The sequence below is a fragment of the Balaenoptera borealis genome (assembly GCF_965194805.1).
Source record: "Balaenoptera borealis genome assembly, chromosome: 6".
Taxonomy (NCBI): domain Eukaryota; kingdom Metazoa; phylum Chordata; class Mammalia; order Artiodactyla; family Balaenopteridae; genus Balaenoptera; species Balaenoptera borealis.
In genome coordinates this window covers 46,802,905-46,816,536 of record NC_138863.1, presented here as the reverse complement: position 1 = coordinate 46,816,536, position 13,632 = coordinate 46,802,905, and the positions used below count along the sequence as shown (strand labels likewise).

The following is a 13,632-nucleotide window of genomic DNA, read 5'->3' as shown; positions in this document are numbered from 1 at the left end:
TAATATAATGAATATATCTAAGTAGGCCAGTTATGTCAAAAAAGGTCATATCTTATACATGTTATATATATAGCTCTCTGATTCTCCATCTCTGTCTTTTATGTCTATACATATATACACATATACATAAAATGTTTTAGTTGACTTATGCCTGATATATGACTACATTAATAATATATGTAGTATATCTGAGTTACAGCTGACCTCTGTGATATCTATTTATTTATCCTCCTTATCTACCTATCTAATGTCTATAACATCTGGTTTGCCTGAGCTAGTATTAGTTCATGCTTATTTTTTTGGTATATCATGTTCTAACATATTGTGTTTTTAAAAAATTCAAATATGTTTTAAAATAAAACTATAATATTTATCCACCAAAATGACAAACACAATTTTCTGTCTATATGTATATATTTTAAATAAATAATTTTTTTTTTAGCATTCTCCTTTCATTTCTATTAGCATCCCAGTTTGGTTGACATATGATTGTTATAATCTAAACATGAAAGATTGATGATAGTCGAATGAAACAGGTTAGACTGAAAATGGAGAAGATGAGAATGGACGTTTCATCAGAAAAAGCAATAGAATTTAATGACTGATTAGAACAGAAGTGATTAAAAGAGATTACCAAATACTCAAGCTGAAATAAATGGAAAAATGGTGGCAGAATTCTGAAAATTTGGAAAGCTGGAAATACTGAAAACTATAAAGAAAAATTTTACAAATAAAATTCTTTTGGTTTCAAAGCCCCATGATACTTCTGCATGCCAATATTCTCAATTTGTTTCTAGGAAACACATTTGAACTGTTTTAGTTTCCACATATGTATTTAGTTCTATTGTGAATTCTCTTTTAAAGGTTAATTGTAATTTTTTTTACTGTATGTGTACTGAAGCACTTTTTTGAATAATTAGAGATTTTATAAGTGGCTGAAATACCACCTTTTCCTGCAAATGGGAACTTACAAAGAGTTGTTTTACAGATGAGAAACTAAGGCCTGGAAACTAAAGCTTGTATTGCTCTGAATTACATGGGTAATAATGATAAATCATACTTATGTAGCACTGAATAGGTTTATCAGGCACTGTCCTACGCGAGTTATGTATATTGACTGATTTCACCTCACAATAAAACCTATGAGGTAAGTACTATATTATTACCATCCTCATTCTGCAGTGGGAAAAAATAAGGTTCTGAGAGGTTAAGAATTATCTTAAGGTTGCACAGCTGGTAAGTGAAAGAAATGGGATCTGAGACCAAGTCTTCAGGCTCAGAGTCATTTCTCTTACCCACTATATTTTAGTGCCAATCCCAGCAGGAAAGTCAAGAAGAACCAGTTGTGACAGTCTTTCATTCTGAAGATCTTACACAGAACTGCATACATTTAGAGATACTGTGTTAGAATTATTTCTCTCCCACATGTACTGAGCACATATTTAACTCAGGAGGATGTAACTACGAGGAGATCCTCACAATTCAGGACCAAAAATCGAAATCAAATAATTTGCTCTCACTTCTGCACAGGGCCATGCTTAAAAAACATTTATAAAAACCTCTTTAAGGAAGGGCAAGTTTCAACATTTGAGGTCACCTATGTAGCCTATTAATATTGAAATATGGAAATGAAAGGAGAAAATTAAACCTCAGTTGTGCTTAATAAGCATTCAAATATCTTGAGTCAAGAGGGTTCACTGGGACTTCGCTGGTGGCACAGTGGTTAAGAATCCGCCTGCCAATGCAGGGGACACGGGTTTGAGCCCTGGTCCGGGAAGATCCCACATGCCGTGGAGCAACTAAGCCTGTGCGCCACAACTACTGAGCCTGCGCTCTAGAGCCCGCGAGACACAACTACTGAGCCCGCATGCCTAGAGCCCGTGCTCCGCAACAAGAGAAGCCACCGCAATGAGAAGCCCGCGCACCGCAATGAAGAGTAGCCCCCACTCACCGCAATTAGAGAAAAGCCCATGCACAGCAACAAAGACCCAATGCAGCCAAAAATAAAATAAATAAATTAAAAAAAAAAAGAGGGTTCACTAGAAAAAATATATTCTCATGCTAATTTGCAATATTATGGTTGAGAATAAATAGCAATTAAAAAAAATTACCAAACCATTTTCCAGTAACATTGAACAAAATTTCTAAAATGTTTTTCTATTATCATCAGAAAGAGAAACATTAAAATTATATTTATAAATATTTCACTTAATAACAATAACACAATCTAGCTATATTTTTGGAATATTCAAATACCTAAGGATTATTTTTAATACAAAGAATTTTAAATGAATGCTATTCTATTTGTATTGTGGGGCATGTTCTTATTCCTGTACACTGCATCAAAACCTTAAAGGATTTACATCTTTTCAAAAGAACCTAATATCCACAGAGAACATTACACATTTGCTAAAACCTTGAACAAGTTTTTACATAAACATAGAACTGTATTTTCTTAAATTATTATAAAATGTATTTATATAATTGCAAGCAGTGACAGATGTAATACTTCACTGCTCTAATTATAAAATCTAAAGACCTGAAGGCATTTTGAATATACCAACTCCCGCTGAAATTTTGCATGCTCTTTATGACACTGCAAGTACTATTGGAACACTATTTGAATGCCTACAATTTGGGGAATTTAGTCACTGAAGCACTCATTCATTTTTGAAGACCTCACATTAAAAATAAACACTTTACAGAAAGAAATTTGTACTTCAGATTTCATTCATTAATTCTGATTCTTAGGCTGGGTTGAGGGAGATAAGGAACAGGGGGATGTGGACAGGGAAGACTGAAATGGAGAAGATTGAGTGAGGCATGTACAGAATTTAATTTTCCTTTCACATGACAGTGTTTCAAGTACTGAGAGTATATATAATGCTCTCTCTTAGATCTCACATCTCCTTACACTTTCCAGTCCTTCTAAGTCTCAGTCCAGTGACTTCTAAGGTATGGCATTCAGGGCTGAAGCAAGTCCACAGACATCATCAGGTCAATGTAAGACTATATTCCTCATTCTAGATAAATCACAGTCAACATTTGCAGTCCCTTAAATCCATCTGGGCAGAAGTTTTGCTTGCTTGTTTGTTTTTTGTAAAGAAAGATGCTCAAAGACATTCTGGTTCTGAACCCCATCCAATTCTGACACATGGCTGGGGCAGAGAACCTGTGCCCCAGACACTATGTCTCTTTTTACCCTAAGGCTGCAATTTTAATAGCCACAGAACTCTCAACACATGCCAACTTTACGTTTAACACTTACACGGACTGCTTCTAAGCAAAATCTCCAATTTCTGAATAAGCACTAGTGATTTTTTAAATTTAGAAAGAACCTTACATTCATCCCATTAACTTTCTACTTTTTAGGTTGTTTCTGTCTAGATATCTGTGGTGTCTGGTTATGTTTTCCAGTATTTTCACTATTTTCCCAGCTCTGCATTGTTGTGAGCATGTTTCCTATATGTTTGTTTAAATTTGACAAATATGTTGACAGGACAGAGTCCAGAAAAGTGTTCTGCATACATCCAAAAGAAAATTCTCTCAGAAATGACATAGGCACACGGATGGTTAGTCACCGAATGCCTAATCTGTCCTGTGACTAACACCAGAGACCTTCTCCAATGCTATGCTCAATTTAACAGCACTTTAGGCTGCTTTTGACACACTGCTGCCATTACAATGATTTACAATTAGATACTGAGGTTGATAATTCCTAGCATTATTTTATAAGATAAATTTGGTGCAGAGTTAAATATCATGTAAAAGTTTTCATGGGATATGTAATCAAAAGCCTACTACAAAGCATACTTTAAAATAGATTAGGAAAATTATCACTTTTCTGGGACAAAAGGTCTTAAGCAATTTTGAATCTCAGTATTTCAACACACCTATTATTAAATAACAAAAGAAGTATAATTTTCTAAAAAGCATAGTTCTCATATACATTCTATTTCTATTGTAACCATGATAAAATTTTTCTGGCAGCAATTAAAATAAAAGAGAGTCTTACCGAAGAAGCTGGGAACCTTGGTAGGCTGGGGAGTCAAGGAGTCGTTATTCACAGCACCAAGCTGGGTTCTATAATCATCCACCTGGAAATCATTCACTGGAAAAAAATACAGCCAATTAAAATAGAAGACATTTTCACAAGCTCATAATTGTACACATAAAGCAAAGCACAGAAGTTGTGTTAAGAAAAGTAGATGTCTAGAAATTTTATTCACATTGGTATGTTAAATTAGTGAACAGTGAATCTTTATATATCTTTATATCTCTTATATATATAAGATATATATATCTTTATATATCTTTATATCTTTATATATATATCTTATACGATAATATTTCCACGAGTAACTTTGTCAAAGTTCTTTGTCAAAACAAAAAAGGTAACAATTAATGTTTAAGTCACTCCTTTAATTAATTTTAGGGTCAGATAAAACTGACTGATTTTAGGTGGTAGTTTCCAAAGAACCACGTGCTCTCAAATTGTTATAAGCCTAAGGGATTTCAGCAGTCCTACTCTTGTGCCTAAATTGTACTACAGTATTCTCAGAAAGGAAAATTAAATAATGTAACCTAAAGACAATTTCTATGGAAATAATTTCCACTATAAATTTCTTAATTCTCTGTTTCTTAAATAAACTAACATGGTGACTAATTTCTATCAGATTAAGAGTGACTACAGTGGATCTTCATTTGCATGGCTGCAACAAAATCTGGGTAAGCCTGAACATCCTCTAGGATGCCTTATTTTAAAAAGAATGCCTATAAAATGAAGTAAAAGGAGATGAGAAATGAACGTACATGTGTCCTCACAGGTGTCCTTGCATTCTTCCAGTGATTCAAAGTTGTTGAGATTGCCAAGGCACCCACCATACTTGAAGCGTTCACACTGCTTTGATTGATTGTTATAAAAATACCTAGTAATATAGCCTCGACAGATTCCAGCATCTTCTTCCAAAAAGCAGAAATCTGGCTTTTCTAGAAATTATAAAAATGTCAGAAAGCAATATTCCTTTTTGTGAATAACTTAATTATGTTAATTAAAAATATAAATGGTTAAGTTGAAGTTATTTAAGGAGTAAATATGAAAAGATAAAGATAAAAGGTAAAATATAACTTTATCCACAACTATACTATATCTACTGTGACATTTAGAATAAGGGAGTTACAACTGTTGTCATACATTGTGTCTATTGGAATTTCAAATTCTAAATTTCTCATAGTAAATTAGTAGGGCATTAACTATCAGCTCTTTCATGAACTGGGAGAATAAAAGATATTGGGTTTTTTTACCCTTGGTTTGGAAGTCCAAAATATTATGGCAAAAATTTGGTTTAATTATTTTTATTAAGCTTATGTGTATCAACATTTAGGAAAGATCTAAAAATATTTCTTATTTTTCAGGTGTGCAGTCTCATTTAAGTATACTTTGTTGCTTCATTAGAATGGTTTCAATTTTTAAAAAATGGAGAAGCTTTGAGGGGTATGGAAGCTTTCATGGCTATACTTAGAAGTTCCTGAATTCTTATGCTGAAATTAATATCTGTATTAGGTATGACATCCTCCACCACTGTGTCTCTTATTTTTCTTCCAGGCATTGGAATGACTCCAATAGTGCAGAGGCAGACAGGAAATACATGTTCAGGGATTGGAGAGGCTTTTGAAAAAGTCTAATACCCATTCTTTGATAGTGCTCCAAACCAGGCTAAACATAGCTGTCACAAAAGTTGTACCACTGTGATCTACATTACAAGCCTTGTTTACATGCATACTCTGTAAAGAAAAGCAATAAATTATTTTCAAAATTATGATGATTGCAAGATATATTGGGCTTGAATTTTTTAGGGCAAAGCTCCAATTTCCCCATTTTTTTCCCCTGCAACTATATATTACCATAGTGGCAAAAATGAACAGTAACATCATTTCACATCTTAAAGCATCTTGCATTTATCTCAGGGAAGCAATATTCATGAGTGTTTTATTATAAAAACAGTATGCATTTAATAATGTTAATGATTTCTGCAAGAGTAGAAAAACCAATCCCCTATGAAAAAATTGTTTTATTAAATAAAACATCCTATTTTAATATAGAGTAAAATATCTATTTTCTATGACTTCTCAAAGTACCAATTTGAAAGTTATTTTGTTCATTGTTTACTGCCTCTTGCTTCTTAAGGTGAATGTTACTATTATTCCCATGGTAACAATTTGTGGTTAAGTTTGATATATGGGACAAGGAAAAATCCTACTTCTTTATATTTTTATAATACACCTTATCTTTGATAAAGGAGGCAAGAATATACAATGGAGAAAAAACAGCCTCTTCAATAAGTGGTGCAGGGAAAACTGGACAGCTACATGTAAAAGAATGAAATTAGAACACTCCCTAACACCATACACAAAAATAAACTTCAAATGGATTAAGGACCTAAATGTAAGGCCAGACACTATAAAACTCTTAGAGGAAAACATAGGCAGAACACTCTATGACATAAATCACAGCAAGATCCTTTTTGACCCACCTCCTAGAGAAATGGAAATAAAAACACAAATAAACAAATGGGACCTAATGAAACTTAAAAGCTTTTGCACAGCAAAGGAAACCATAAACAAGACCAAAAGACAACCCTCAGAATGGGAGAAAATATTTGCAAATGAAGCAACTGACAAAGGATTAATCTCTAAAATATATAAGCAGCTCATGCAGCTCATGCTCAGTATCAAAAAGCAAACAACCCAATGCAAAAATGGGTAGAAGACCTAAATAGACATTTCTCCAAAAAAGATATACAGATTGCCAACAAACACATGAAAGGAAGCTCAACATCACTAATCATTAGAGAAATGCAAATCAAAACTACAATGAGGTATCACCTCACACTGGTCAGAATGGCCATCATCAAAAAATCTAGAAACAATAAATGCTGGAGAGGGTGTGGAGAGAAGGGAACCCTCTTGCACTGTTGGTGGGAATGTAAATTGATACAGCCACTATGGAGAACAGTATGGAGGTTCCTTAAAAAACTAAAAATAGAACTACCATATGACCCAGCAATCCACTACTGGACATATACCCTGAGAAACCATAATTCAAAAAGAGTCATGTACAACAATGTTCACTGCAGCACTATTTACAATAGGCAGGACATGGAAGCAACCTAAGTGTCCATCAACAGATGAATTGATAAAGGAGATGTGGCACATATATACGATGTAATATTACTCAGCCATAAAAAGGAAAGAGATTGAGTTATTTGTAGTGAGGTGGATGGACCTGGAGTCTGTCATACAGAGTGAAGTAAGTCAGAAAGAGAAAAACAAATACTGTATGCTAACACATATATATGGAATCTATAAAAAAAAAAATGGTTCTGAAGAACCTAGGGGCAGGACAGGAGTAAAGACACAGTCATAGAGAATGGACTTGAGGACACGGGGAGGGGGAAGGGGAAGCTGGGACAAAGTGAGAGAGTGGCATGGACATATATACACTACCAAATGTAAAATAGATAGCTAGTGGGAAGCAGCTGCATAGCACAGGGAGATCAGCTCAGTGCTTTGTGACCATCTAGAGGGGTGGGATAGGGGGGGTGGGATAGGGAGGGTGGGAGGGAGACGCAAGAGGGAGGAGATATGGGGATATATGTATATCTATAGCTGATTCACTTTGTGATACAGCAGAAACTAACACAACATTGTAAAGCAATTATACTCCAATAAAGATGTTAAAAAAAAAAAAGTTCAGGTGCACCCCGCCCCCCAGGCTTCTGACCAACAAGGCCATAAATCTGAGGTTCCACACACCCCTCTTTGGGTTTGATTAATTTGGCTCACGGAACTCCAGAAAAGTTTTCTTACTAGATCACCAGTTTATTACAAAAGGATATAATTCAGGAACAGCAAGGTGGAGGAGATGCACAGGGCAAGGTATGTGGGAAGGGGCGGAGCTTCCCTCTCCAGGCATCCACTCTTCCCGAATCTCCCCAAGTTCAACAACCCGGAAGTTCCCTGAACTCCGTCCTTTTGTGTTTTTATGGAGGCTTCATTACACAGTCATGAATAATTAAATCATTGGCCATTGGTGATTGAATGCAACCTCCAGCCCCTCTCCCCTCCCCCGAGGTGGTGGAGGGGGGCTGGGATTGAAAGTTCCAACCCTCTTATCAAGGGGTTGGCTCCCCTGGCAACCAGCACGGCCCCCCCCACAACTTAGGAGCTGTCCCGGAAGTCACATCATTAACATAACAAAAGACACCTTTAAGGCTCAAGTCAGGAAATTCCAAGGGTTTTTGGGGCTCTGTGCCAGGAACAACAGGAGGAAGACCAGCTATATCTTTATTATAAATCACAATATCACAAATAGGAAACATTCAAACAACCCAACAGCAAAATAAGCAATGGATTTAAATAGGCAATTCATGAAGATGTTCAACTTCACTCAAAATTAAAAGGAATGCCTATTAGAACCACACCGAGGCCTAGGTGTCTAGGCCAAGAGAAATGAAATCACATGTGCACACAAAAACTTGAACCCTGGGCTTCCCTGGTGGCGCAGTGGTTGGGAGTCTGCCTGCCAATGCAGGGGACGCGGGTTCAAGCCCTGGTCTGGGAAGATCCCACGTGCCGCGGAGCAGCTAAGCCCGTGAGCCACAACTGCTGAGCCTGCGCGTCTGGAGCCTGTGCTCCGCAACAGGAGAGGCCGCGATAGTGAGAGGCCCGCACACCGCGATGAAGAGTGGCCCCCGCTTGCCACAACTAGAGAAAGCCCTCGCACACAAACGAAGACCCAACACAGCCATAAATAAATAAATAAATAAATAAATAAATAAATAAATAAATAAACTTGAACCCTAATGTACCTAGCAACATTATTCCCAAATGCCAAAAGGTGGAAACAACCCAAATGTCTATCATCTGATAAATGGATAAACAAAATGTGGTCTATCCATATAATGGAATATTATCCTGTCATAAAAAGGAATGAAGTACTGAGATCTGCTACGACATGGATGAACCTTGACAACATTATGCTGAGTGAAATGAGTCAGACACAAAAATCCATATATTATCCATATATATCCATATATCCATATATTATATGATTTCATTTTTATGAAACATCCAGAATAGGCCAATCTATAGATGCAGAAAGTGGATTAATGGTTGCCTGGGGCTGGGGGAGCCAAAGGAAATGGGGCAGTGTCTGTTAGTGATTACAGAGGGTTTTTTTTGGGGGGGTTGATAAAAATGTTCTAAAATTGATTATGCTGATGGTTGCACAACACAAAATATACTAAAATTATTAAATTGTGCACTTTAAATGGCTGAACTGTTTAGCATGTGAATTATATCTCAATAAAGCTGTTTTAAAAAAGTTTTAAAATATACTGTATTACAAGAGAAAGAAAAATACATTTGATCACTAATTTGATTTGTTTAGGTCTTAGTATGTATTTATGAAATTTTAAATCATATTAACAAATAATATAAGAATTCTATGTTTAACAAAAGGGGGTAGGTAAAAAATATTGCATACAAAGAAGAGAAAACAGTAACAAATTATTCTGAAAATATGATTAAGGAATTATACAACTGAAAGTTGCCATATTTATATGAGGCCCCATTCTAGGACATACATTTATTTTAGGAGTTGAAATTGCATACTTGTAAAATAATTCTGCTTAGGCCTAGAGTTTAAAATATCTACGGTCACAAATTAAGAAATTCATTCCCAATATTCCTCAGATAAATAAAGTTTTAACGTTCGTGTTGAATCTGCATACACAATCCTTGCTCTAAATTGATGCTCAGTTAAAACCCAGAATGCAGGCTTTAAGCTATATGCCAACTTCCACAAACCACATGATTTTCACTACTAACTTTTGTTTGAGGCTGCATACTTGGCAATTGTCTTAAACAAAACTTTCTCCCAACAGGGTTGTAAAGAATCCCCATTGTCTTTATAACTGTTCTGATGTGATGTTAGGAAGCATATCACAAAGTTGACTTCAAATCAATATGCTTAAAGGCCTTCCTTATGGATTGGTTTTAGCATCTGAACATTTTTTACACATATGAATAGTATCCATAGCTTTATTCTCTAACTTTCATATATAATATCAAATAATGTTTCAATTCTGAATCATTAAATATAAATTAAGTAGCATAATTTTCCAGTAAATTTCCCCTGCATATAATTTCTTCCTAAATCTACATTTTTGAAAAAAATATACTAATGTTTAAATGTTGAAGATACCATCTTTTACTTGATGGACAAAAAAACCCCTGTTTATAAATATGCTGTATTCTTTGATGTTACAGATAAGAAGAATTTCATTTAATTGAAGTATTGAACACTTTTGTAAAAATTAATTCAATATTTATAGAAAGTTATTTTAAAACTTGTAAATAAATACATTTACTTATGTTGTTTGTACAAACTTTGCTGAATTTATTTTATAAATTTTGATTGAAATTCTGGACAGTAGATTGTCTTAAGCTTATCAGTAAGTTATAGAATTTTTCAGCTCTTTCCCACACAATTAAATCAAAGTTAGTAAAACTAAAATTCACTTTGAATTATGTAGCTTTTTCATGTCCTGAGTTAAATAATTTGATCTTTTTGTTCAATATTTTCTCATTTAAATGTAAATGCTGTGAATGGTAATTGAGCAAAGTCAGCTTCTAGACCTTTATTAAAAGGAGCATGTCTTTCTTCATCTCTTGTAACATTTTTCTTGTACTGATATAATATATTCACCAAAAAGTAATTATTTTTAGTTAAAAACTATAAATAATTTAAATCACAAAATCAAAAATATGCAAATGCTACATAATGTTGACAAAAGCAATTATTTATTGTTAAATATCTCCACTTATTTTTGCATACAGACTGTTGACAACTCAAAGGCATATATACATTCAGGGTAATACTGGATGAAACTTGCTAAAGCCACATAATGCTGAGATTATGAAAGGATTAGAGATCTGAGAACTAAAGTAAGAACAGCAACATCTAAATCGCTATTTGGGGGATGTTAAAATAGCATGTGCATGGCTGTGGATTGTCACTGATCTAATACCAGATATCACACTGTGTTAGAATGAGTAAACACAGTGTTTGAAGTCTTCCTTTACCAAATATCATGTATGTTATTTCTACTTTTTCCTTATATCCACTGAAACAAAACACCATTTCAAAGATAACATGGATTTATGATGAATCTCATAGCAGGGAAAGCTAAGAATTGAATTGCCAAGTGCCTTATGTAAATGCTACTAAGGAGCATACAAATGAACATTCACCTTTTTGCAATGTTGTCTTTGTCCTTCTAGTTTTCTTTGGATAATCTGCAAGAAAAACAGTGTATATGTATCAATTACCACAATTTATAATATAATGTTATGACTTTCAATTTAACAAACTAGGGTGATATGTTTATTACTATTAAAGTTATTCTTATACAGAATGTCAATAAATAAATTTCTTATTTTCTCTAAAGATTAAATTAAATTATTACAGTATAACCATGAAGTCACCTACATTTTAAGATAATAATGTCTCAAAAACTATTTTAAAACTTTCTAACACATTTACAAAAATAATAATTCATGGTGAACTAAGTTTGCTATTCAAAATATCTATGATTAAAAGTTATTTATTAAAATAATGTGAAATGTGAAAGTAATTCAAACAGCCTATTTTGCCTATAAAAACAGATCATTTCTGTAGAGGAATGGGAGTAGGGGTGAAAGGAACCAGAATTACCTCCTTCCTCCATTCCTTCTTCTGCTTCATTATCTTAATCCAATTACAAATGTCATTATTATTTCCAATTACAGAGGAGAAATGAAGCAAATGGTATCTGTGATGTATTTTTTGGTTTAATCTCATAGAATTATTGGAATTACTCTACTTAAGAACTAGAATGCTACTTGTCTTTGACCCATGGTATTTCAAGTATGGATTCTAAATTCTAATTTAAAAGATAATGAAATTCAAATTGATATATTATGTAAAATTTTGATTTGTTTACGTAAACATTAGGAAAACTAAGTGATATTTGATTTGTTGTATAATCATTTGTTTTACAGAAAAAAGCTTTGTTCAAGGCAGCTTATTATTAGTTGTATGGCCAGAGAGACATAAAGGGAGGGAGAGAGAGAGAGGCAAGAGAGAGAATATGAGTATGAGTTGGCTGAAATGCCCCTTTCACCCAGTGATCAATCAGGTTATTCTTTGGAGAGTAAAATGTCTATGAATGATAAGGTGATGTGGTTCATCTCCCTTTTGAACTTTACTATGTTTTATTCAACAGTCTTTTTAAAAAGATGTATGTGTGTGTACGTGTGGAATTCTAATTGTATTTTAAATGTTAAGAAAACCTGATTTTTTTTTATTGTAAATAACCAACCCCCATTAATGTTTTTAGATGGTGGATTGTCATAATAAGCTTACATTAAAATATTTTAATGTACAATTATTATGTTACATTTTTAATTTATGAAGGCAGGGAAAGAATATATACATATAAACAGTATATAAGACTAGAGTGCTGAGTAATCATTTTTGCTCTGTTTTACCTACTGACAATAGCCACAGAACAGGAACCTAGAGATGCTTGATTTCAATATTCATGCAATATTAAAAGAGAGAACTTGTTCCTTTCTGGTTTCATCCCAAATCAGAGTAGTTCACCTGGTATACATGCAAACTAACTCAAATAATGTATTTTAGCACATTCGAATTTTAGATGTATTTAAATTACCAATGATTATCTTTGAGGATTCTGAAAATAACAATCATGGATACCCTATTTAATTTATTTTTATGCCAATTACAGTCTGAAAAGATAGATAAGGTTTACAGCAAATTATCCAAGTTATCATATTTTCCTAGATTTATGCAGAACATAACACTTACTAATGATGTCTTAAGGAATAATGAGAGTATGTTTTACTAATTCTTATTTTAGTAATTCCTTGAACTCCAATGTATATGAATTCACATTTTAATATTTCATTATGAATATTAAAATTAATATCAAAATTAATTCATAATTACCTGATACATTTAAACAATTGTAAAAAAAATTTTTTTTTTGCCCTATTCTTTCTTCATCTTTTTGTTTTCTGTTGGGAAAGGGGAGGGTAAAATCTGAACGCTAACTTTTATATTTCATATTTGTTGAAGTCAGCCTAGAAAATTTTCCAAGTAGATGGGAAAAGACTCTATGGACAGAATATTCTTGTTACTAGCTAAGTCTTCACTATTCCAAACAAATAAAACACAAAATAAACTTAAAAATAAAGAGAATGGAAAAAGTATTTACATGCTCTTTAATTCCCTGTGGAGAAAATTCCCATGTAAATCCCCATGAAAAGCCGCAAGTCACAGTTAGCCCAACCAATAAAATAGTAATTAATATAAACAGCATACCTACTAGAGCCTTTAAAAGTCGCTGTAGAGGCTGACTAGCTAAAAAGCTAAGTGGGAATTTGATCTCTTTCATCTAATTCTTTAATTCCCACACTACATACACCTATTTTTTCAAAAAATAATAATCAAATACAATGTCGTTCTTGTTTAGGCTATGGGAAAAAAGCAACTAAACCAAAAGA

At 33.6% G+C, this 13,632-nt stretch overlaps 1 protein-coding gene across 3 annotated transcripts in view; it reads right to left on the bottom strand.

Moving 5' to 3' along the window:
* Window positions 1-13,632, bottom strand: part of TFPI (tissue factor pathway inhibitor) — a 103,701-nt gene that overhangs the window by 15,331 nt on the left and 74,738 nt on the right. For all 3 annotated transcript variants that reach the window (XM_082397611.1, XM_082397613.1, XM_082397612.1), the window contains exons 4-6: window positions 11,317-11,361; window positions 4,813-4,989; window positions 4,016-4,111 (exon numbers count right to left, since the gene is read on the bottom strand). In XM_082397611.1, the coding sequence (XP_082253737.1) occupies window positions 4,016-4,111; window positions 4,813-4,989; window positions 11,317-11,361 (318 nt within the window). The remainder of the gene's footprint in view (window positions 1-4,015; window positions 4,112-4,812; window positions 4,990-11,316; window positions 11,362-13,632) is intronic.